This window comes from Microdochium trichocladiopsis (assembly GCF_020744255.1).
Source record: "Microdochium trichocladiopsis strain MPI-CAGE-CH-0230 chromosome Unknown B0I36scaffold_7, whole genome shotgun sequence".
In the NCBI taxonomy this organism is placed as follows: Eukaryota; Fungi; Ascomycota; class Sordariomycetes; order Xylariales; family Microdochiaceae; genus Microdochium; species Microdochium trichocladiopsis.
The window spans coordinates 2,520,006-2,544,123 of NW_025763550.1; the positions used below are offsets into that span (position 1 = coordinate 2,520,006).

Sequence of the window (24,118 nt, forward strand, 5' to 3'; positions counted from 1 at the left end):
AATTTGGTTGGTGTAGAGCCCCCGCGGGAATTGAGCTTCGGCAACACGTCCGTGACCCTGTTTGAACCTTGTTGCCAGTGTGCTAGACGCCTGGAGCAACCACTCGACATTGGTGCCGCTAGCGCAATAACCTCTCTGTGTTTCTGGCAACCTCGAGGGACGTTTCTGGGCGCAAACAAGAGGAGTATCCACGCAGATCAGCGTCTCCACTTCTGTAACGGTTGGGCCATAATTAGCTGAGGCTGAATGATGACCACACCCAAGAAGGCAACGCCCTATTGGCTGGCATAAGCCGTTCATCAGGCAGTTCGTAGACTCTGTTGCTGATGGGCAGGCAGCGGCGGATTCTCTGTTCGTAAATTGAAACATTCGTTGATCGCAGGAGGACTGGTGGAGACGATCAGCCTGGAATGTCGAGGATGTCACAAGCGGTACCAGCCCACTCTTCCTCGTGCAATGTGCAGCGAGGGTACTTAAGGATTACATCACGACTATTTAGACACGGTAGGGGTTCAGCTTGAGGTTGTCAATAGGTTCTAAAAGAGGTAGTTTTACGTTTCTGGCTGCTGGAAAGGCATGGTGATTGTGTCTGTTTCAGTGAGCTGCCCGGGATCACGAAGATCGATCGTCGCCGTCGACGTTGGTGGCTGGGTCAATTTGCCCGGATCCCGAATCCGACGTAACGCGAGCGGACGACGTTATGGATCGACCGTGAAGAACGTCCTGCGATCTTCATGCTCAGCCCCAGCCCTTGAATTCTTTTGACGGAAGTTATCCACAATGATAGCAGCGCTCCTTGGCTATCCATATAGACCATCCTGAGCAGAGATTCAGTCGACGCGACTGGTTGGAGACCATGCCGATCGAGCTCGGCGTTGAACTCGGATGGCATCTGAGAAGCAGTAACCTTGAGCAACTATGACGATGTTTTGGTCCTGTCGATCTCGTAAAGGGTTTTTCACTGACGATCTTCCCTTCCGGCTGGCTTGGATTCACGATCATCGCCATGTAGTGGTGGCGGTGCTTGGAATAGAAACTTCTGGCCATTACAGTCAACTCACACAAAAGCTTGCAGGTTGGCCCACAACATGTACAAACACATGATATAAAGAGCCTCGAGATTCTCATCCGACACTCGATTCTTCTACCTCAGCATCACACACTACAATCACAATTCTAAACTCACAAAGTCTTCCCATCAAGATCATTCTTCCTCAATTACTCCAAGGCACTTCAAGTCTCCTCCACAGCCCAACATGAAGTTCTCTACCATCTTCCAGACCGTCGCTGCCGTCGCCACTACCGGCTTCGTCACCGTCATGGCCGACAATGCCACCGCCGACGAGGCAGAGTGCGGCTTCGGCGGCCTTTACCAGCCGGATCTCATGAGACTGCCCGACAACATCGACCGCGACAGTATTCGCAAGTGCAAGGAGCACCCCCTGGGTTCCGCCACCGCCCTGCTTGGCCGGCGTGACTGCTACCACGACGCTCCTTTTGGCTGCACGGACGGCTACTGCTGGAAGCAGTGTGGCGCTACGGGATCCGGCCAGTGGGTAAGTTGACTCTATCCGCAATGTCATCCCGTCTACTTTTCTTTTCTCCGGGTCGCTCCGCTACTGTATCCGTGATGGACTACGAGAGATATACTGACCTGTGTGCTTAGTGCTGGACTGCCGGTAACGGGGGCTTCGGCGAATGGATCGGCTGCAGCACCAACCAGCAGTGCAATCAGCAGCAGGATTGCGGCGTTGGACCTGGCGACTGCGGCTCTTGCGGATGCAGCTGCTAAGACAGTGAGCCGGAACAGCTGCCTGCCTCGCCTTCCTGTCTCTTTGCTTGAGTCATGTTTTGGTTCGCACGGCCTGGGCAGAAGATAGTACCTCGCGTATGACTACCACGAATCTCGACTAAGAGTGTCCGTTCGCCTGGGAAGGATGAGCATACAAAGAAGGAGTCGGTCTTAGACCGTCGTGTATTCTTTCTCCCCTCGTGAGAGTAACTGAGCACTGAGAGTAGAGACTCTCTCGCGGTCCATGTATATAACAATAACCTCTGTTTGTCACCCTTCGTTCAATGACAACCACTCTTAACCTCAGAATAAGCGCATCCTTGTGTGACGTCGTGCTTCATGTTGTCTGCACAAAATTAAAATTAGCTCCCATCTCAACAACAGCCACAGCTGCGGTGTACATTTCGACCAGGATTTCGAGAGAAAGGAGCGACTCACACTAGGAAGGACAGGTAATATCACACATATTCACACCAACTACTTTCGAGTTGTGGTCCTGAGCTAAGCTAAGCTGCAGCTGCTGGAAAGACTTCGCCTATGTTCAAGATGTACACGGTATCAGTATTGACTTGATGACACTCGTCCCAGCGCGTTGATCCAAGACAACATGCATACAGTTATGTTGATACCTTGCTCAAGACTCTTCCGTATCCCCAGTGTCCCGCATTGTCCATGTCCGTTTCTGCAGCGATGGCGCGAGATCGCCTGTCATTGACTGTGCCTTCACACTCCACATCGAGTGCAACCACTTATCACGCGTAGGGGACGTCGAGCATCCGAAGCACCTCCTGCCAACGATCGTTCACAACAGTGCTCTCCATATGATGACACCTGTTGTACATATCTCGTAGCTCCAGGACTTCATCTCTCGAGGACCCGAGGCTAGCGAGGAACTTGACAAGCGTGAAATACCCATCACTCTCAAACCTGCGGAGTCCCCGCTGCTGAATCAAGAAAAACACCAGCGACTTTGCGGTGAGGTCGTGACGCGCCCATGGCTTCCGCACAGCCTCCTGACTTAGTTCCCCTTCTTGCGCTGATACGGGTTCTTGCACTGCCCTGGCATTTTGAACCGGCCTGGCGTCTTTTCCAATCGCGACGCCGAGCTCAAGCCAGAACTTGACCCCCTCAACAGGAGTCATGGTACTCGACTCTTCGGGGTCCCAGTCCTCGATGGCGTACAAGTAAGCGTAGATGGGATGCGGCATAAAAGCCTTCTTTTGGCTCCCGTTGCCGCGCTGGGCCCTCCCTCTGGCGATGACCGCTGCGGCGTGGTTGACCATTGATCCGCTGTCGACACATCTGAGGACGGCCTGCGGTCCTTGGGAGGCCATCTTGACCGCAGCGGTGAATATCGGAATGTGCAGGATACCGTCCGCCTTCTGATAGAAGCGCTTCCCGTGAATACTGGCCCCGCGGGCGAGCAAGAGCTCGAAAATGTCCATCTGGTCGTGCTGGATGGCGAGAGCGAGCGGGTCGGCCTGGGCGCCTCCCGTTGCTTGACAGCGGTGGGGATCCGCGCCGTGGTCGAGCAAGTACTGGACCAGGCTGGCTGTGGCATCTCCGCGCCGTAGCACTTTGATCAAGAGGATGTCGGGGACGGCCTGTCCCATGTAGTGTCCGCTGTTGCAAGGGTGCTCGAGCATGTACTCCATGAAATGACGGGACGCAGGACGGCACGCCTCTGCAAACATCTTTGGCGTGCCACTCCATATATCCCCCGATCGTTTGTTCTTCAATACGTGCATGCGGCCTTGGACATACGTGGGGTCCCAGTAATCCCTGTCCCACAGGATCTGAAAGCTCTCAAACCGGTTTTGTCTAATAAGTTGTCGCAGGGCGGAGAAGCACCAGGCATCAGTCTTGATGGGACCATGTCGGGCGGCCTTGATGATGGCCGTGTTCCCTATGGACCGGTGCACAACCCTTTCTATGATTCTGCCTGCATCTGCGTACAGGAAGGGCTCTATGCGCTTCTGAAGTGCTTTGCAGCTGATACAGAGACTGTTCAGGTCACTCCTTGCAAGAGGCCGGAGTATGTCCTCGAGCAGCTCGTTTGGCAGAGTTGCAAGACTGGCGGCAGCCATGCTCGACCAAGTCCTCGAAGATGCAGCACAAGAAGGGTTTCCACTCGGAAGCAAATTAATTGATGGGATTGAAAACGCCGTCTGCTTAAGATTAGTTTTGAAGAGAAGTGGCTTTCTGCAGCCTGATGTGCATTCCGTACAAATCAAAGGGTGTGGGCGGCCATACTACTAACGTGCGAGCGGACTTTGCTGCACTTGAAACAATGCTGACGGCGTGGCTTTTCTGCGGCTTCCAAGAATCAATCGAGACAGAGGCTTTGCTGGTCACATCCATTAGCAGGCCAGATCACCGTGAAAGCACTGAGCGACCCCCTAGCACCGCTTACTTTGGCAATTTCCTTCTTCGAAGGCTTCGCACGACTGACGAATGAAGCGTGATTGCTCGAGTAGACGACGTCCGTCGCAGCGGATTTCTCGTGACAAGGAGGTGAGAAGAGAGGAGCTGCCTGCCACGTCAAAGAGTCAATGTGCGCAGCAGTACTGGGTGTTGTGCCAAGATGATGCAACCTACCTCCCAACAGGATCAAACTGCTTGCTTGCCAGGGCCGACGTAACGTTGATTTAGAGCCCGGCGCTACAAGGATCCTGAGCCCTGAGTGGTTGCGCTCACTCAGTAATCGCCAGGAATGGCAGTGCAGTCGGGTAATTACAGTGCCTTAGCGTGCCCCCGCATCTGGTGCAAGCCGCTGGGAGATGACGAGCCCGTGCTGGCTCTGCTTCACAATGGCACGACAATGGCAGCGCATGATGAACTCTGATGGGCAATGTTCAGCTGACTGGTCGTCTCGGCTCAGCCTTGTCAATTACACGTACGCTTAGGACGGAGAACGAGAAGTCATTGAAACTCCCAGGCAGGCATGTCATGGACCAAGTCACTGGGTGCCGGGGTTCCTCGACCATTCCAGTCCGCTTTCAGTTGCCGGGGCATCACCATAATGACTCGCGTTCAGCCCTATTGTCTTTTTAACACAGTGTTTGCCGAGGTCACTCGATCTGGCAATGGACAATGACTGTGCTGGACCTCTACGGATCTGATTGTAGAAGCACATCCATAAAGCTCATGGTACTCGATTGTGGTTCAGCTGGAAGCTAGTTAGGTGCAACGGCGCACAATGGGCGCTCGCTTCAGTTTATGAAGGCCCTATTCCTCATGGAAGTCTATCCGTCTATGTAAGCTCGAATATCTACCCGGCGAAGATCACCTTAAGAACCAGAATGCCAACTAACCGAGGCGTGTGGCGGTCCAGCGACGGCGTTCAGTAGACAATGCTTTATTCAATTTCAGCCTCCATGACAGTTTCTAAAGCCCGAGGGTGGCGAAAGACACCAGTAATCTTGAAGCCGCAGGTCTTCAAAAGCTTTTTCCACGCCTCTTCGGTGCGCTCGATGCCACTCGTGCAGCTCATGAGAGCAAGATCGAGCGTTGTCGCAAGAGCAGAGGCGCCCTGGGCCGGCATGACAACTTCATACACTATGAGCTTCGAGTAGCCGGGGGTCATGACCTTCTTGATCTCAGCAAACATGCGCTCGACATCGGCATCGGGCCAATCGTGCGGCACGGCGTGGAAAAAATATGCCCGGGCTCCCACGATGGGCTGTGGCTGGAAGAAGTCGTGCGCAATCTTGCGGATGCGTGGGTCGATCTTCTCCTTGCTGTGCGTGGTGACCACGTCGGGCAAATCTTCGACGATGATTACGTCGGTGGGAAGCTCGGGGTGTTTATCCAAGAGGCGCTGGGCGTCAAGACCCTGAGCGCCGCCAACATCGACGAATAGAGGTTTGCTGAGATCTGCGCCCGCCACGAGCTCAGTTGTGTCATAAACATTGGTCCAGATCATCTTATAGTGAGTAACGGCAGTCATGAGGCCCTGAAACGAGCCGCCTGCTTCGGGATGCTGCTGGACGTAGCTGAAAAAATCGTGACCGTACACCTCACGGTAGTTATCGAACGAAGGAATGTCGAGAGGCTCTTTGTAGCCAAACTTGGCCAAAAATTGGGCAAGGTTGATGGCACAAGGCCAAGCATGATCCAGCCTGTGGAAAGACACAAGCAAGGAATTAGCAATCTGTGAATTTTCGAGGATAAACGCATCTGATGAGCGGCCCAACGTACCCGGCCTTAAGGACATCGGCACCATAGGACTCGCGGTGGCCTAGAGCCAAGGAGAAGGGTGTTGCCTTCCATGTGTCGAGACCAACTTCCTCGAGATAGTGCAAGCTTGCGATCTGCTTGAGAAAGCGTCGCAACAAGTTGGTTTCACACTTTGAACTACCCCAGCTCTGGAGTTCATCAAGGGTTCGAGAAGTACCGGGGCTTTCCGCGTCGGCCTCTGCCCATTTTGCCCAAATGCCGAGATCCTGAACGAGCTGCAGGCCAGCAATGATGCCAGACGCCTCGAATGTGAGTGCCCAAACCTGCTCAAAGGGGGTTTCCAGTCGGGCTAGGAGGCGACGGGCAGCCTCTTTGGCAGCGAAGCGGTCGGAATCGTTCGCAAACTGGCCTGGCTCGATCGAGTCTAGGAGATTAACCGCGTCTGTCGCCATGGTGAATCTTGTTCTCCACAGCTGTTGGCGAGCTTCAAGGATTCTTTTGCCTCTTTTGTTCTCCCTTGGCACGAAATTTTATGAGCCGATGCCTCTCTTAATGCACGCTAATGTTGAAATTCGCTCCGAGCGTACCTGCAGTTTAACTGGTATTGGAAGAGTTCACTGCCTATCCAGGAGATCATTATGAAGACTACAGAGGCAAATCGGGATGTTGGTGCCGAACGATGACCTTTTATGCACTGCTACGGCGCTGGCTAGGGGTTGTCGCACAGCAAACATTAGAAGAGCCTCTTATCTTCCAAATGCTGCCGATCGCCGAGGTTCAGGTGAGCGATCCCCGGGCCGGAAGGCTCGCAAGGCCGGGGTGGCGTCTGGGGGTCCCCGTCTTTACCTTGGACAACCAGCTCCTTGACGTATCGGCTCCGACCGGGGACGGAAACCCTTGTTTCCTGACCCTGTCCCATGTCCTTGCACATCTGCAGACCCCGGGAGTTGTTGGTTGCAAACACACAGAAAATCAATGGCTTTGGCACGCTTGGTCTTGGCCTTTTCTCCGGCGTGCCTCCCTCCCCCGCGCCACATCTGGACGAGGGCGGCGTGCGCCGTGTCGTCTGACGGTAGCACTCAGAACTTCAGCTGCGAGTCCATTGCTTTGTGCTACTGTGTCCGAACACTTAGGATACTCGCCGCAGAAAAACCATGGTTCAAGTCTACAGAGTCCCACGACTGGCTTGCAGCGAGAAACGCCAGAATGCGAGGGCCACGGTGATCAGACCCCGCAGAATAGCCAAGTACCGCAGCAATTTGCAATTTGCAAATGTGACCAACATTTTTGCCCCTTGACATGCGACAGAATCCTTGCGTGATATCCGCAGCCACTTCCCAGTCTGGCTGAACCAACAAACATGATGCAACACGCTGCTTAGATCGCTCGGATCGGTGTTGTTCGCCTGTCGTTACAGTCTTATGAAGCCCGAAGAAGTCGATATTTAGAGGTACCAACCACCATCTCATGATTCTGGTCATGTCATCCCGTCTTCGTTGCGATTGCCGGAATCAACCAGCCCCAGTTCCGGACAACGGTCTCTTTTGCCTGTCCTCACCATGGCTGAAGTCCCGCCCGCCATCATCGAAAGTCGTGCAGAATATATCATCGGCTCTGTTATCCTGATTCTGCGCTGGTTTGTCCGCATCAAGAAGAGAAGCATTCGTGCCTGGTACTGGGATGACTGGTTCTCAGTCTCAGTCTGGGTATGGCTGACCGCCCTGTTCGCCATGGTGGAATACCTCGCCATCGTCGGTGCACCGCTCGGATTTACCCAAGAACAGCGCGAGGCTTTGACACCGCAGATGAGGGTCGACATGACCAAGGGTGCACAAGGCATGTTTGCATCATTCTTCATCTTCATCAACTTCGTGTGGAGTGCCAAAGCTATTCTGATCGTCCTCTTCATGCGTCTGACGTAAGTACGCGCCTGTCAAGAAAGGGGCCATCTAAGCTGATGCAAAATATACAGGCGCCAGACACCGTTGTACACTTACATGCTCGTCATCGTCGGCATCTCCATCGCGTGCTGGCTTGCCGCCATAATCGCCACCTTCACCCACTGCCTGCCCCTTCATCGAAATTGGCAAATTCTCCCCGACCCCGGTTTCGAGTGCTCCGCTGGCTACACGCAGAACATTGTAATCGCGACTGGCAACGTGCTCGTCGACGCGTTGCTGATTGTGGTTCCCATTCAGACAATGCGGGATCTCCTGATGCCTACGTGGCGCAGAATTGGCATAACCTTCCTCCTCTCCCTTGGAGTTTTCGTCATGGCCATGGCCATTGCGCGGTGCATATTGTCGGTCGACCACGGTCCCAATGCCGCCCAGTCGTCCGTGTGGGTCTTCCGCGAGGCCCTCATCACCATTTTCGCCGTCAACGCGCCTGCGCTTACTGCCCTATTCCGCCGCGATACATGGCGGTCGCACAGGACTGGAAGCAGCGACTCGGGCATCCCGAGCAAGCCCTCTGGCTTTGCTCTGCAGGATTTGCCGCCCACCATTGGGGGCACGGGCCAGCCCAAGAGCGCCAACAGGAAGGGCGGGGAGATCTACAAGATGACCGAGTTCGAGACGAGCAGCAGGGAAAGCACAAGCAACCTGGTGGAGCTGGAGAGGAACTCGAGGATCTTGCCAGAAAGTCTCAGATCTTGAGTCTGGGTGGGCGTCACGGCGATTGCCCAGACTGGGGCCACTTTTCTCCCCTGTACGACGGGGCGAAGAGAATTTGTCGTGATGGAAGGGTTTGTGTAAACAGCCAGCTTGGTCGCATGCTCTGAATCTCGAACAAGCAATTGTATCTCAAAAGTCAAATACAACAACGCACTCTGCCATTGAATTAAGTGCTTTCATCTGCTATTGAATCGGGGATCTAGCAAGTGATTATGGGCAACTAGATTGAAAGGATCTACATCGCTCAGTATCCTGACGCGCGACCCGAAAGGAAACCTTGCTCGAGGGCGGAGGGATCCAGGAAGCCCGAGTCACAAACAAGCATTCTATTGATAAATGCCTGCATAACGACGAAGAGTTTGGAGTAATCGACTTCTGGGCAGGACTGCCGCAAACAACCAGAGGAATCAAAGTAGAGAACAAAATTTTCATGACATGCTATTCAGTGTCGCATTTCCCGCAGAACAGTTAAGGATTGAACCACTGGTCCATTTGCCTACTACACAGCTTGACCGAAAGCTTCTGCCAAACCGGCCTCAAAGTCGTCGTTATAACTCGTTTCCTTTGAGAAAGTCAAACCTCATATTTGTTGAGATCATCCTCCCAGCTGACGAGCAGATTGCTCCCAGCTTGGACATAAGTCAGAACGACGGTGCCCAACCCTTCATTCTTGGGGCTGCCGTTGACAATGGCAGACAGCTGCGAGTAGCCGTTGGGGGAAGGAGCATTGGTCAAGATCGTGGTACGGAAGGTCTTGAGGTCCTTGGTCGAGGCACGAACGACGTGGGGTGCATTGGGATCATTACCTGCGCTGACTAGGCCGAAGTAGGAGAAAACAAGAGTGTTGCCAACAAAGACCATGAAGATAGGGGTTTTCTTCATGCCCTTGTTATTGGTGATGGTGCCCCCTGTGTGGCGTGGCTTTTATGAATGGTTGGTGGTGATTACATGAATCAAGTACAGGTGAACCCCGGTTATGCGGACCTCACATAAGCGGATTCCCTCGCTTCTGCGGATGAACTGGCTGTTTCCTTTCAAAACACATGCGATTCCGCTAATCCCTCGCGTTCATCGATTACGCACAAAGCGAGGCCATCGCCACCACCTAAATCCGCTAATCCGAGTGAAATAGGGGCGCGTTTGGACCGCGTTTTGACCCCCCGAAATGGCACCCCGCGCCACCGCACCCTCCAACTTGAAGCCGTCGCGGCGACGCATTTCGACTGCGCAGAAGCTAGCCCTTCGCGAACGACGACGTCTCCGTCCGACAGACTCCCATATCGAGCTACAGCAATGGTTCCTGAAGCAGTACGACCAGCCTATCTCGACATCCTCCATTACCGACATCCTCGGCAGCCGTTTCGCGTACCTAAGCGAGCCACTACAGCAGCCACGCGCCCTCGACTTGACGCGGGTCAATAATAACCCTCACCGCGACCTCGAAGGCGCCTTATATATGTGGTGCCAGCAAGCTGAAAGCTCAATTACTATCACGGGCGAAGTCATTAATGCAAAAGCACGGCAATTCTGGGCGCAAATGCCTCAATACAAGGACCAAAAGCCGCCGCAGTTCTCGAACGGCTGGCTCTATCGTTTCCAAAGCCGACACGATATAAAACTACGCGTACAGCATGGAGAGCTAGGCAGTGTCAATATCGTCAATACTGAGAAGGAGATGGCCTCAATCCGACAGATCCTCTCGAAGTATTCCCATGATGACATTTACAATTGCGACGAAACAGGTCTTTACTGGAAGATGATTCCGGATCGCTCTCTTTCGACGCGCAGCCTTCCAGGCCGCAAAAAGGAGAAGGCCCGGATCTCAGCCCATCTCTGCTGTAATTGGTCAGGTACTGACCGTTTACCAATATGGTTCATTGGCAAGGCAAAAAGGCCTCGCGCCTTCACCGCTGCGGGGGTCGATATCCGCCATATGAACCTAGAATGGACTCACAATAGGAAGGCCTGGATGACAGGGACTATATTTGAGCAATGGCTACGTTGGTTCGACCGCCAAATGGCTGGTAAAAGCGTCATTTTGCTGATGGATAACTTCTCTGCTCATGAAGCCGGATATGAAGCTATTCTGACAAGTGCGACCCCCCTACAAAACACCGCTATCATATGGCTGCCACCCAATACTACAAGCAAAACACAGCCTCTTGATCAGGGAATCATTGCAGCCTGGAAATCTCACTGGCGACGGTACTGGGTACGCTATATGCTGTCGGAATATGACGCCGGTAGAGACCCTCTTAGTACAATGAACGTACTAAAGGCTCTGCGATGGGGCATCCAAGCCTGGGAGCTAGATGTGACTCCTGAAACTATCACGAAGTGCTTCAAGAAAGGCCTCATGGAGGCCCCTAGAGACCCCCAGCAGGCCACACTTGAGGCAGCAATTGCTGCTACTCATGAAGAAGCCGTTCGCGAGATTACGTACGGCTTGCAGAGGCTTCAGGCTAATCATCACGTCAAGGAGGTGATGAACATCCATAACTTCCTGAACCCGGCTGACGAGAATCTGACTGAAGAATCCGACGACCTTGACCAGCAGATTCTCGACCAGTTTACCCCGGCAGGCAATAGCGACGACGACGACGACGACGACGATAATGCTGAGCTTGAAATTGAGCCACGAATCACCATAGTTGAGGCCCTAGAGGCCCTCCGCCGACTGCGCCTTTACCAGGAGCAATCAGGTGGTGATACTGGCCTCATTTCTTACCTCAATAAGCAGGAAAGGGTACTTACGAACTCATCAATTGAAGCCTTACAGCAGAGAGATATCCGCATGTACTTTCAGTAGAATACAGAGCCTGGATAGGCGTGAAATACCTCAAGAATGACCTCCCCTCAATACTGCGGATACCTCATTTTAGCGGATTGAACGGAATGTCTCCTTTATTCCGCATAACCGGGGTTCACCTGTAGTGCAGACGCTTTGGAAAGAGCCCAGGGTGGGCGAGGGGGCCTGTGCACAGGCAGTCGCAGCGTGGGCTGAAGTCATGGGCTGGGACGCCAAGAGTGTGAGTGGTGCCGTGCCACTCAAAACTGCGAATAAGTTGCAGGCTTTATTTGTGGCCGCGCCGATGGTGAGTCAGGCTGCGTAGGTGGTCGAAAGAAACGAACACTGGGGTAGTTTTCCTTGCTCCTTTTTTTTCTTCTTCTTTTTGTCTCTTCTTTCGACTTCTACTTGCGGCAAAGTAGTTCCTAGTTTCATTCCTTTCTTTCTTGACCGTTTTACGTACTTTTATGGAGTATTTGCTTGCCTGATTACTGGCACCATTGCTTTTTTCGATCTGATTTATCAAGGGGAGACAATATTTCTTACTCCTTGATATTCACTCGTTATGAATCGTAGATGAACTCTCGCCGCAAGTGGACATTCATAATAATTTGTACGTGTTAACTACCTAGCTGGCGTGCGCTTCAGGACTGAGATCGCACGAGTCGAGGAGATCTCTTGAGACCATGAACATAATATCGAGACCGGACCCAGCACCCAAATGCCGATCCCGTGGTATCGAGCTGATGTACAGGGGGGCTTCCTGGTCGCAGCCATTGCCTGGGCAGCGGTCACTTATTTCCCGTATGGAGTGATGTCAAAAAGCTGTCTTGGTGATGGTGCTTGTGTCGACAACCAACATGATTACAGACGTTGAGTCTTGATAAGCCAATTGTAACCTGAAAGTACCATATAACAAACTGGATCTTCAAGCACTCTCCCATCAGGAAACCATGCCTGAATCTGGACTTTTATAACTCATAAACCAATACTTTTCGCGGATGCCTCAACAGCAACTGGAAGCTGGAAACACATGTTGAAGGAAGTGCTGCGACAGGATTTGGATCTTTGCCAGGCGGACTCTTCGCGGGTATCATTTGTTGACTCACACCAACCTGGGTAAGGCACCTTCAAACTCAATTTCTGATTGTCCTGCGCACGGGATACGCCTGACGCACTGTACAAGTGGTATGTGGCCTGCGCACGGGATACGCAAGTCTACTTTTGAAAGCGCTGCACAAGAGGTACATACCACTTGTGCAGCACGTTCAGGCATATCCCGTACGCAGGACAATCAGAAATAGAGTTTGAAGGGGCCTTGCCCAGGTTGCCGCAGGCATCCATGAGCTCTGAATCAAGTATGTGGATTTGGTGCACTTCGCCATGGAAAGACTCCTGAGCCACAGCTCCCAGATAAGTTTCGAAAAGCCGCCTGGGGACTTCTGGGATCTCGCGAACACCGTGGAGGGCACGCAGCCTGACCTGATGGTCCCGTTCAGCAACTTCATCCCCGTCAGCCATGGGATGAATCGTCCCGTGCTTGTCGATCGAGATGCCCCACATCCAGTCTCCGGATTCATTTGGACGCGAATGCCTATCGCCAGATTGACCAGTATCTCGGGAGTGGGTTCGACTGCAATAGTGTCCTTCTTGTGGAAGCATCGGCCTGAAATGTGTGTCTGCGACGTAGACAGCGGCCTTGTCGTAGGTATCTGTCTTCTCCAACTCGTAAAAGTAACGTTCGGATAAGACGCGATGTGGCGCAATGATGTGCTGTCTCCCAAGTCTCGACGGTTCCACGCAGATCAAGCTGCGACTCGAAGACTGGTAGCAGGGCGGGGGATCGTGCCGCTCAGAATCCGAATCTCCCAAAACGGAGTCCCTCCACGTGAGTCTGCCATCAGCAAGATGAGCTAGCCTCGATATCGTCTTTGTATCCAGTGCTGGCCGCAATATGACGACGATGATTGAGGGATAGAAGACCATGGGATCTGAATCAATGTGACCGCCAAACACTCTGTCTGCAGACTGCGTAGGCTGAACCTCTATGACATTCAATATTCGGCTCCAGCTCGACTCCGACGTTCGCGAATCATTCCAGAGTTCTTTTCCCTGTGAAAGTGATAGCCCGAGTGAAGGTATGCTCCTTGTTGACTCCAATGTTGTGCAAAGCTTCCGGTCAGAATTGAGTGGCACCTGTGAGAAATACATCGGAGTGTTGGGATGTCGAAATGTGGCGTTTGTTTGGGTTATGGGCATAGCTCCAGTCGATAACACTGACGCATAAGATGTCTGTGCCTGATCGAGTAACTGAAGTGGTTCCCAGAGCGCCAATGGGAATGACGCAGGACCGGCATGCTTCAACAGCTTGGTCCTTTTTGTTCGGGTGAACTGTGTTGTCCAAACCCAGGCCCTCTGCAACGATCTCGACTCTTGAAAACGGAGATTAGTCGCCGGCGGAGGGATATCAAGATGATGGGTGTGCAAGCTTCGCGCGAGGATTTCTTTGCCCGTTCCTGGTCTTCCTGTGATCCATATCAAAGGATCAGTTTCGTTTTTCCATTCTTGAACTCGTTCGAGCCATAACAAAGGATCAGTTTCGTTTTTCAATTTTTGAGGAGCAGCAAGTAAATGGCGGCGGCCATATAATTCAAAGGTGTGCCCTGGTTGCATCGCCCTGTTGCTCTCGTTCATGATCTCAACCGCCGAGCTAAAGTAAGCTTGATTGGTGCCAGGGCAACCGAGCACAATCTGTCCGTACCACTCGCCTGTTGTTGCATTGACCACAGCAGAGCCGGAGTCTCCCGCAAGAATTGCATTCTGCATTTGGATCTGATAAATAGTCGCTGTGCAGTTGCTGAATCTGTGGCTGATCGCACCAGGAATCAGTACACCTCGGCAAGGACCTGTAGAGCTACAGATTGCGATGATCTCTGTCTCTGTGGATGGGATCTCTGAGGCGTCATGTATGGTTATTGTACGCCCATCAAATTGAAACTCGTTGGGATTCTTGGATGAGTATGATCGGGTGTCTGGTAGTCTCAGCATGGAGAAGTCTAGAGCTTGACAGGGGAGGCTGTCGTGCGGAGAGTCGATGACTCCCAAAAGCACCGGCGAAAACTCTTCAGCCTCCTCTGTCGGCCCTGGTCCCTTGTAACCATCGTTTGAAATTCTTCCAGCTGAGAGCGTCGTACGACTAGGATATGCGAGATACTGAAGGTGGCTTTGAAGGTCAACATGAGACGCATGTGTTTGCTCTGCCCTCGCGGTTTCGAATCGGAATTCAAGAGGAGAGAACTGGCCCTCGCTAGCTGTGTCTGGTGAGCCTGTTTCAGCTGATGACAAGCTCGCCTGGCTCAAAAGCTCGAAGTCATCGTCCTCGTCCGTGTCCTGGTCGTCGAAATGACAGTAGTCCAGAGTCGCGATGCCGGGCTCTCCTGGAGATGCGTAGATGGATCGATCCCATAGGTACCGGGCAGTGAGTTGGAAGAGGTCTGTTCCGTTGCTCAAAATAACTCCACCGGTCGATTGAGGAGCATATGGAGTAACGCTATCATCTTGAGAATACCACAGTCTGGCACCGACTTTAGGAAGCACTTTGGTGTCCTGCACATGCTCATTTGTATGGTGAGAGTCATGGTTTGAGGCGTATACTCGGATCTCTAGGGTTTCGGCACCAATCAAATCTTGAATTGTCTCATGATTAACTGGAGTGACCTGTCTCTCGTATGCGGCTGGCAATGCGTATTCTGCCAAGTTTGGCATTGCTGTGTTGATGCACGTTTCGAGTGACGAGTCTGCGACTTCTTGTGGCTGGCCGTATATTTCTTCGTCCTTGCATACCCGGCGTAGAGGGACCTGTGATTCCAGAGGCAACGCAATTGCACCCAGTTTGAATCCCTGAAAACGAATTTTGAAATCACTGCTCCGGATGCAATGTTCCGCGTCTTTGAGCACTGAAAGGTTCGTGCAACACACAAAGACGAAGGGATCTGCGCGTTCTGGCTTGCGGCCAATCATTAGAGCCTGACAAAGATATCGGCATGTGCAGTATCGATGTCGTCGAGAAGATTGTCAACGAATTCGCGAATGCTATCCTGGAAGATTTGCAGAGCTGGGCCTTGTGCATGCCATGCTCGCTTCGGCCATCGTACACGAGGCGTCAAGATCTGTCGGCCGATTGATTCTGTAGAATCATTTGGCTTAATGCCAGCAGTAGTGTCCATCGTTGCCACAAGTTATGCCAGCATCGATGTTTGACTAGCCAATATTTCGGCCAGTCGCAGGGGCTTGAGTCTGCTGTACCTTCTATTCAGTATGAGAGCTGGACAACAGCGCGCGAGAAATGGTACGGTTTGGAAATTGACTAACTGGCTCGACGGCCTTCTTAGTATTGTCGAATTGATTCAAGGCAAGGTTCGCAGAGGCGTGACATGGAGCACCACTGTGATGTTGTAAAGGTCAGCAGATCCTGTGTTGGGAATGATCGGAGATGTGTGAAATACCTAGGCTCACCTGGGGATATCCCCTGAGGGAATCCTCCTGGGTAGAAGATCGGGCTCAGCTTTCTTTGTGGCTATGGATTCAGTGCAGCCTTATCTCAACAAGTTGGGTGTCATGTGCTCCAGAGGCGTAGCCACACCCATGGTAGACCAAGGGCAAGCAGAAGCAACGCAGCATTGCGTGGCGCCCGCAGGCGAGCGCTTCTGAGCCCAATCATATGACATCATTGCGACCATTTCTTACATTCGGTGAAGGTTAGGCAGCCCTAGTCAACCTGGCACTGCCACACATGCTAAGAATGAACGAGGGCTCGTTCGAGCCCGAGGCCCTGCTTGTGCAAATGTACAGCCTTCCCCGCGTCGGCTGCGATGCAACGCGTTGTGGATAGCCCGGTGGGCACCACAAGACTCATAGCCTTGCGCAAACGCCTTGACCATCATGGTTGGTTCGTAAATTGCAGTCTCAAGGCCCCGCGATTGCAACGTGCCTGTGTAGAGACTGTGTGACTACTTTGTCTGAAGACCTCACGATGATACGCACGGCAAGCCCTGGCACCAATCCATCACAAAATCCTCAAAATGCAGCAAGACGAAGTGACTGCAATGCGGTTGAAGGTTCACTACACGAATCCGTTGGACTTTCACAACTGCAGCTTCCGTCCACAATGCATCTAGTCCACGATTTCTGGCAGTCTAGAATGGATGCCCTGGGGCAGGTCTTGGATCTATCGGCATATCGAAACTATTACACCATGCAGAAGGACTCGATGGATGGCCCAGCAGACTCATATGTCACAATCCGCAGTTACGAGCCATTGGTTTTCATAGTTCGACAACTTCGTGCGGATGTGCCCAGGGAGAGCATGCTTGAGCTCCTGAGAACTGACACATCGCTGACGGGCCCAGACAGATTCCGCGAGAACTCGATCAACCTGGCAGCAAGACTGCTAACCATGCTCAAAATCGGCCGCGCAGAAAATCAAGTGGCCGCCCGAGGCTACCTAGACTGGAGCGCAGGCACTCTTCGAGAACTTATCTCGCAGCGATTTTCCGACGCACCGATACTAGATTTTACTCACACAAGATTCCCCAAAACCTTCGATGCATGGAGCCTGGACTCAATTTCAGGATTGTCAATCGAGTTCACTGACAACATCGCGGATCACCTGCTACTTGTCGACGATGACACCACGGTGCTCATTTTTCATCACGTCACATTTCTAGAATATCAAGGACCAGAGTAGGTATAAACCCCGTCGACCCTACTGGTTTGATGTTCAATGCCGTCTCACTCCGGGTCATCGCCATGGAATTAACGCGAGATTAGCAACCTCTTCCCTCCGGGTTTCATCGAAGAAACGAAGCACACCCTCGCACTGCTCTTCCCCCAGGGGACATTCGGGGCACCACAGCGAGGCAAGGAATACAAGAGGAAATGGCTGCGCAAGCTAACGGCAGCGGCGGCACCCTGCGCGGTCGACCAGCGGCTGGGCCACTGTTTTGGGACCCTGCGCGCGGAGCAGCGACACATCGAGCGCTTCCACTACTGGCGCGACCGACTGGTGATCTTGAAGCAAGCCTTTGACGAGGCGACGCCGACGACCATCTCGCAGTGGTGGCATGACCGGAGGAACGGCGAGCGGTGGTACACTTTCTGGGTAGCGATCCTGGTTCTGGCCGTCACTGCGTTCCTTGGGCTCGTCCAGTGCGTCGAGAGTGCGCTGCAGGTGTACAAGGCTTTTTATCCAAGCTGAGAAACATTATTCTGCGGCTCTTCTGCTAGCTGTCTTGTCGGACGAATTCCTCTTCCTGCTTGACCATTTGGTAAAGAGGCTTGAATAATTGCGTACTGGGCCTGGTGGCTTCCATGAGATTGCATGTAGGCATGTCCACTCGGAAAGGGATAAGGGGAAGAGAGGGATAGGGGATGAGGCTTAAATCAAAGGGAGGAGATGGATCGAGATGTATGACGGCGTTGGTTCAGCATCCGATACGGTACCTGTAAGCCGAATAAGAGGAAACAAGATTGGGTGATGGTTCCACCACCTTCTCAAACCGTGCTACCCAGTAAAGGTATTCTCCCCACAGCATTTTCCACAAGTACTGCGGACACTGGAATGTGAAGTTTATTGGCTGGCCTGGAATGACGAAATGTACATGAGGCAACGCAACCCATGTTCGAATATCTATGGCAATGAGCTGGAACTTGCATCACGCTCTCATTTTGTGAAGAAACACCAGGTGCCATGCCCATCATTCATATTCACAGGGGATTTTCCAAAGCGGCGTACTGATCACAACGAGTGTGCTCTAGCTCTGGCAAGCTAACAGTGGGGCTGTCGAGAAGGGGCTGACCTGGATAGCTTCTTCCTAGCGAAATGCACATGCATGGCACGATGAACGAGCAGGCAATCTCATTCCTGTTCAACAGGGAGTACTCACATCGCATTTTCAGTAGTGCTTCGCTTTATTTCAAGCCTTACGAGTCATTTTCAACAACGTGGTGGGGAAACGCGTGACCGTTCTGATGAGTCGAACTGTCATATCACTCTCCCTCGTCACAAAAATTCACGTATTGACTCCAGAACAAGGACCGTACAAGTCGGACAGATCTATCCAGAAACACAGAAAACCAAGAGGTCGCTAACAACCGTGAGCCAAGCAAGGACAGGCGTAAAAAGAGGCAAAAAAAACATACAACACCGGGGATTCGCTGGTCGTCACCGACCCAACTACTGATCCGGCGGTATCGAGCTTGTGTACAGGGGAGCGGACGGGACCCTCAATTTTCTCGATCCTATGGTCGTATGTGCTAGATTGTGGTCTTGTGATGGAATATAGCTCACGATCTGCAAGATGATGTCCAGTTCCAGCGCGCGTTGAACTGCCATTGTGCACGCGCTGCGACTAGTGGGCGACAATGATTGCCTGCGGAGTGCTGAAATGAGTTGAGGTGTGTTGCTGTCCGGTTGTGTGAAGCCATCTCCGTGGCCGTGGAGTTGTCAATGGTAGAGTTGAGATTTGGTGTTGAAGGTGGACAGAAGCGCAGCGATCGATGTTGTCATTGGACAGACACGAATTCGTGTTGGTTGCGTGTTCGGCGTTAAAAAGCCGCAGCGCGGCATGATGACGACGCATGCAACCACGCAACACGACTGCTGGGCGAGGGCGAGACGTGGCAGCTGATGCAGCAGGTTTGAGACCTTGCCAATGCCTAAATCCGATGGCTGAGAATAATCAGCAACAGGCATAACCACCAACGCCTCGGGGACAAGTTGACCCCCCTGACTGCATTGCTATTGGCGACGACGGCGACGACTTGGGATGCAACAGACAGGCCAGCCCTTCCTAATGCGTGGGGGAGGACCCTTGGGGATCCAGATAGGGCTAGCCCAGCTGGGTTCTGGCAATACGACCCCTGGATGGATGACGCCGGGCTTACGGAACAACTTGTGCCCTCGGGGCGCCCGCATTACTCAAGCGCGAGGACGCGAGACCAATCGCCGACAATCGCCCGCGACCCCGGGCTGGGCCCTTAATAATGACGGGGCTCCACGGCAACAGGCCGGAGAGTGGGTGCTCCATATTAAGAGCCTGCATCGCCATGGGCCCGTCGCGTCTTTGGGAGAGAGAGACAGAAAAAAAAAAAAGGGTCTTGTCGTGTAAACTACAGCTCGACATTTGAGAGCAACTACGTACTCATCTAAAGCGCTCTTTCAAAGACCTGCCCCCTTATCTGATGATGTCGCCCAGTGGGACAGAGACCCGCGACAACATGGCCTCGACGCCTGCCGCCGATGTCGCACCTGGAGACGCTTCCGTGCTGCAGGAGAAGAGCAGCGGCCATGACGACACATTCCCAGGCTCGAGTCCAGCAGACACCACCACCACCATGGACCACGACGGAGAGAAACCAAGGCGCCCCAGCCTCAGCAACACGGGCAGCGACCGGTCCGGCGAGAGCACCGCGGCCGAAGAGGGCGGTCCTCCGCCCGCCGACCCCTTCCTGGTCGAATGGGAGGGCGACGGCAGCAATGACCCCATGTGCCCCCGGAGCATCAGCCACGGCCGCAAATGGGCCATTGTCCTGATTGTGTCGGCCGCCAGCTTCTGTGTGTAAGTCATCCCGTCCATCATCTCTCGATTCTGATTCGCGACCCCGTGGCTGTGCCTGTGCGACATGCCTAGACAGGCAATTGCGGCGTGGCACGGCACGGGATCTAAGTAAGACAAGGTTGAGCCTCCTGCTGACCCTCGGGCCGACCATGACCTGGCACCGCCCTATTGCAGCACTGGCGCCTCCTCTATATACACGTCCGCCTATGCGGCCATGGAGGCCGAGTTTGGCAATTCGCGCATCGTCTCGACGCTGGGCCTCTCGCTCTTCGTCCTCGGCCTCGCCCTGGGCCCCATGCTCTTTGGGCCCCTGAGCGAGTTCTACGGCCGCCGCCCCATCTACCTCGTCGCCTGGACCATGTACCTCATCTGGATCATCCCACAGGCCGTCGCCCCAAACATCGCGACCATGATTGTCTGCCGCTTCCTCGACGGCTTCGCGGGCAGCACCTTTCTGGCCGTCTCCGGCGGCACCGTCAGCGACCTATTCTCCCGCGAGCAGCTCCAGTGGCCCATGGCCATCTTCTCGGCGGCCCCGTTCACCGGCCCCTGTATCGGTCCTCTGATCGGCGGCTTCATCAACCAGAACACTCCCGTCTGGCGATGGACGTTTTGGGTGCTGCTCATCTGGGCTGGTGTTCTCGAGGTGGCCATTGTGTTTTTCGTCCCAGAGACATTCCGTAAGTCGAACTTTTGACTCGTGGTATCAAGTCAAGAAAAAGAAAACCCCCCGCTGTCCTCAAAACTAATCATGGCCTTCGCATCTCTTCAACCAAACTAGACCCCGTCCTCCTCCGCAAAAAGGCAAACAAGGTCCGCGCAGAGACCGGCGACAACAGGTGGCACGCCGCGACCGAGACGGTCCGCGACGGCAGCGGCAAGGACACGCCGCCCCACGCGCCCACGGACTTCGGCGCCGTGTCCCGGGCCATCGGGCTCTCCCTGCTGCGCCCCATCCAGCTGCTCGTCCTGGAGCCCATGTGCCTGTGCCTGTGCACCTTCACCGCGATCCTGCTGGGCATCCTGTACCTCTTCTTCGGCGCCTTCCCCCTGGTCTTTGGCACCGTGTACGGCTTCACGCTCGACCAGGTCGGCCTGTCGTTCCTGGGCATCCTGACCGGCCTCATCATCGGCTGCGCGATGGACCCCGTCTGGGCCGGGGTCCGGGCCCGGCTGAGCCGCAAGCTGTCGGCCGAGACGGGCGTCGAGGGCGCCAGCGAGCCCGAGTTCCGCCTGCCGGCTGCCATGCTCGGGTCGCTGTGCGTGCCCGTGGGCATTTTCATCTTTGCCTGGACGTGCTACCCCTCGGTGCACTGGATCGTGCCCATGGTTGGAGCCATGCTGTTTGGCTTTGGGTGAGTTTGGATCCCCGTCACATACCGCGAGGAAGGGGCTACGGCGGTCTCAATAAGGCATCGTGATGCTGACAATATTTTGCTCTCAATAGCATCGTCCTAGTCTTCACAAGCGTGTTCACCTTCTTGGTACGTACTCCAAGCCACACATTGGGACTACAATCCGAAAATTAGACACCGTACTGACACAACCCCCCAAAACCAGGTCGACGCTTACCCAGCCTACGCAGCCAGCGCCATGGCCGCAAACACCTTTTCCCGGTGCCTATTCGCAAGTCAGTTCTCACCCTACCCCTAATTACCCCTTAAGCACCACTTAACGAGCCATGCCGGGAAAACACTCTTGAACTAACATGATTTTCTCTTCACCACGAGCAGCCGCGTTCCCCTTGTTCGGCACGCAGATGTACAAGGCCCTGGGCATCCACTGGGCGACGTCGCTCGTGGCGTTCCTGACGGTCGCAATGATCCCGTTCCCGTTCTTGTTCTTCAAGTACGGCAAGCAGCTCAGGCAGCGGAGCAGGTTCGCCCGGGCCTAGAAGAAGAAGAAGAAGAAGAAGAAGAAAAAGAAGAACGAAACAGGTACGAAGCAGGAGTGTGTATCCTGTATATGTGTGTCTATATGCGTGAACGTAGAGGAACGGGTGATAAAAGCATGGTGTTACTAGCATTTGGCATCGTTTTGCATTTTTGCTGCATTTGGCATTGGGTTGAGGTTAGAGAGAGAGGATGGATGGGAAGTGGCATTTGCACTTATAGATTCAGGTGGCATACCTAGCGCTTGTCATACTTAGCATTTTTCTTTTTTTTTAATGATGGGAGGAGGTTCATCAGGACGACCATACATTGCATCAAAGATGCTCATGATAATAGAGAGAAACACACTTTTTGGTCTCAGAGAAATACAGCACGGATTTTCCTCAATCCTCAAGCTTGCAATTTGTGTGCCTCTTCCTCAGAAACTTTTTTCTCCTCCTTCCACGACGTCATTTTTAACGCTTATCGCTTCAGAACAAGAAAAAAAACACCCTTACAGCAAGTGCCCACGCCTGCCCTCCTCCGCCTCCACCCCCTCGGGCCTCTTCCAGTGCACGCGGACCGTCTCCCACGAGTGACTGTTGTACTCCTCCTGCACCTTCCGACACGTCCGGAGCCCCCACTCGGTGACCCCGACCATGAGGCAGCTCTCAAACATGAAGGCGCAACCCCCCTTGCCCACGAGCGTGGGCTGCAGCTCCGCATTCCTGGCGCCCTCGTAGCTCGCCGCGTCCGGCCCGTGCCCGGACATGACGTTGTGCAGGCTGGCCCCTCCCGGGGAGAACCCGCCCTTTCCGGGCTTTTTCGCGTCGTACACGCCCCCGATCAGGCCCATGAACTCGGACATGGTGTTGCGGTGGTACCATGGCGGGCGGAAGGTGTCTTCCGCGACGAGCCAGCGCGGGGGGAAGATGACAAAGTCGGCGACCGCGGTGCCCGGCCGGTCCGACTGCGCGGTGAGCACGGTGAAGATGCTCGGGTCCGGGTGGTCAAAGGAGATGCTGCCGATCGTGTTGAAGCGGCCCAGGTCGTACTTGTAGGGGAAGTAGTTGCCGTGCCAGGCGACCACGTCAAAGGGGGTGTGCGCCTGCGCCGTGTGGAAGAGGGTGTTGTTGAACTTGCAGGTGATTTTGTAGCGGTTGGGCCCGTCCGCGGCCGTGCTGGGACCGTGGTCCTCGGAGAAGCACGCCACGGGCGCCTGGAAGTCGCGCGCGTTGGCCAGCCCGTTGGACCCGATGGGCCCCAGCTCGGGCAGCGCAAAGTGGCCCTGGTATAGCTCGAGGGCGTAGCCCCGGATCGGCGTGTTGCCGGGGAGGTGCACCTGGAACTTGATGCCCCGCGGGATCACGCAGATCTCCATGGGCCGGACCAGCAGCCAGCCCAGCTCGGTGCGGATGTCGAGCACGCCGTCCTGCGCGACCAGCAGCAGGTCGCCGTCGGCAGAGTAGAAGGCCTCGTTGGCCGGCATCGACTTGCCCGCCGCAAAGACAAAGATGCCAATGCCCGCCTTCATGGTCGGGTCGCCTGCGCCGGCGATGAGGTGCAGCCCCGAGACAAAGTCGGTCTCGGTGTCGTGGTCAAAGGGGTCCCAGCGCAGCTGGTTGGGGATGTATTGGAGGTTGGAGAAGGAGAGCGACGAGGCAGCCTCGCTGCCGCTGCCGCCGGGCGTGGACGACGGAGCCGGGGACTTCTGGAAGGACGGGTGTGCGCATGATGGCAGGATGCGATAGAGCCAGGTCTGCTGGTTCTCATGCCGTGGCGCAGTGAAGGCCGTCCCGGACAGCTTCTCGGCGTAGAGACCGTGTGGCGGCTTCTGGGGCGAGTTGTGACCTACGGGCAACGCCCCAGGGACGGCTTCGGTCCTGCAAGGCGGAAGAGCAAAGGAGCAGTGTTAGTAGTCACAGACATGGGCAATATAGAGATGTCAAGTGGGAGAGAGATAAAGACACGCTTACTCGTGCTGGCAGCCGAAGCCATTCTGGTAGCGATACCGCTCCTTGAAGTCGAATTGTGTGACGGGCATGGCGGCTGTGTGATGAGATGGCGACGTCGTTGTGAGGGACTGAGAAAGAGTCAGGCTCGACCAAGTCAAGCACCGGAGAATTAGAAGTCATTTGTCAGGGCGCTGCTTGCGTACCACCCGGGAAGCACCCACGGGCACACTGGGGGCGTTG

The 24,118-nt window shown here is 54.2% G+C and overlaps 9 protein-coding genes across 9 annotated transcripts; 4 read left to right on the forward strand and 5 right to left on the reverse strand.

The window, feature by feature from the left end:
- Window positions 1-1,256: 1,256 nt before the first annotated feature.
- On the forward strand, window positions 1,257-1,828 carry B0I36DRAFT_433113 (uncharacterized protein; the record flags this gene model as incomplete). Its single annotated transcript, XM_046162655.1, has 2 exons — window positions 1,257-1,556; window positions 1,667-1,828. The coding sequence occupies 2 exons, from the start codon at window positions 1,257-1,259 to the stop codon at window positions 1,790-1,792; spliced, it is 426 nt and encodes a 141-aa protein (XP_046010752.1). The 3' UTR covers window positions 1,793-1,828.
- Window positions 1,829-2,083: 255 nt separating this feature from the next.
- B0I36DRAFT_433114 (uncharacterized protein) lies at window positions 2,084-3,879 on the reverse strand (the record flags this gene model as incomplete). Its single annotated transcript, XM_046162656.1, has 2 exons — window positions 2,084-2,138; window positions 2,231-3,879. The coding sequence occupies one exon, from the start codon at window positions 3,877-3,879 to the stop codon at window positions 2,545-2,547; it is 1,335 nt and encodes a 444-aa protein (XP_046010753.1). The 3' UTR covers window positions 2,084-2,138; window positions 2,231-2,544.
- Window positions 3,880-5,150: 1,271 nt separating this feature from the next.
- On the reverse strand, window positions 5,151-6,423 carry B0I36DRAFT_365085 (O-methyltransferase; the record flags this gene model as incomplete). Its single annotated transcript, XM_046159084.1, has 2 exons — window positions 5,151-5,913; window positions 5,993-6,423. 2 exons carry the CDS (start codon window positions 6,421-6,423, stop codon window positions 5,151-5,153), a joined length of 1,194 nt encoding a protein of 397 aa, XP_046010754.1.
- Window positions 6,424-7,530: 1,107 nt separating this feature from the next.
- Window positions 7,531-8,628, forward strand: B0I36DRAFT_351418 (uncharacterized protein; the record flags this gene model as incomplete). The annotated part of the gene is made up of 2 exons (XM_046157009.1): window positions 7,531-7,889; window positions 7,944-8,628. 2 exons carry the CDS (start codon window positions 7,531-7,533, stop codon window positions 8,626-8,628), a joined length of 1,044 nt encoding a protein of 347 aa, XP_046010755.1.
- A 191-nt stretch (window positions 8,629-8,819) lies between these two features.
- B0I36DRAFT_385878 (uncharacterized protein) lies at window positions 8,820-9,742 on the reverse strand (the record flags this gene model as incomplete). Its single annotated transcript, XM_046161087.1, has 2 exons — window positions 8,820-9,554; window positions 9,730-9,742. The coding sequence occupies 2 exons, from the start codon at window positions 9,740-9,742 to the stop codon at window positions 9,220-9,222; spliced, it is 348 nt and encodes a 115-aa protein (XP_046010756.1). The 3' UTR covers window positions 8,820-9,219.
- A 2,670-nt stretch (window positions 9,743-12,412) lies between these two features.
- On the reverse strand, window positions 12,413-15,879 carry B0I36DRAFT_433117 (uncharacterized protein; the record flags this gene model as incomplete). The annotated part of the gene is made up of 3 exons (XM_046162657.1): window positions 15,806-15,879; window positions 12,687-15,733; window positions 12,413-12,611 (listed from the first exon to the last, which is right to left on the reverse strand). Exons 2-3 carry the CDS (start codon window positions 15,452-15,454, stop codon window positions 12,413-12,415), a joined length of 2,967 nt encoding a protein of 988 aa, XP_046010757.1. The 5' UTR covers window positions 15,455-15,733; window positions 15,806-15,879.
- Window positions 15,880-16,703: 824 nt separating this feature from the next.
- B0I36DRAFT_246390 (uncharacterized protein) lies at window positions 16,704-17,690 on the forward strand (the record flags this gene model as incomplete). The annotated part of the gene is made up of 2 exons (XM_046150227.1): window positions 16,704-17,176; window positions 17,264-17,690. The coding sequence occupies 2 exons, from the start codon at window positions 16,704-16,706 to the stop codon at window positions 17,688-17,690; spliced, it is 900 nt and encodes a 299-aa protein (XP_046010758.1).
- A 1,842-nt stretch (window positions 17,691-19,532) lies between these two features.
- On the forward strand, window positions 19,533-22,192 carry B0I36DRAFT_145786 (major facilitator superfamily domain-containing protein). Its single transcript, XM_046148434.1, has 6 exons — window positions 19,533-20,052; window positions 20,227-20,732; window positions 20,834-21,407; window positions 21,500-21,536; window positions 21,613-21,682; window positions 21,786-22,192. Exons 1-6 carry the CDS (start codon window positions 19,676-19,678, stop codon window positions 21,944-21,946), a joined length of 1,725 nt encoding a protein of 574 aa, XP_046010759.1. The 5' UTR covers window positions 19,533-19,675; the 3' UTR covers window positions 21,947-22,192.
- Window positions 22,193-22,437: 245 nt separating this feature from the next.
- B0I36DRAFT_247037 (Homogentisate 1,2-dioxygenase) lies at window positions 22,438-23,967 on the reverse strand (the record flags this gene model as incomplete). The annotated part of the gene is made up of 2 exons (XM_046150276.1): window positions 22,438-23,806; window positions 23,900-23,967. 2 exons carry the CDS (start codon window positions 23,965-23,967, stop codon window positions 22,438-22,440), a joined length of 1,437 nt encoding a protein of 478 aa, XP_046010760.1.
- Window positions 23,968-24,118: the final 151 nt, after the last annotated feature.

Bases quoted from the DNA above. Each gene is read 5' to 3' on its own strand.
- B0I36DRAFT_145786 (XM_046148434.1), top strand. From the start codon at position 19,676: ATGATGTCGCCCAGTGGGACAGAGACCCGCGACAACATGGCCTCGACG. The intron at 20,733-20,833 runs GTAAGTCGAACT...CAACCAAACTAG, and splicing joins TTTCGTCCCAGAGACATTCC to ACCCCGTCCTCCTCCGCAAA. The intron at 21,537-21,612 runs GTACGTACTCCA...CCCCAAAACCAG, and splicing joins CAAGCGTGTTCACCTTCTTG to GTCGACGCTTACCCAGCCTA.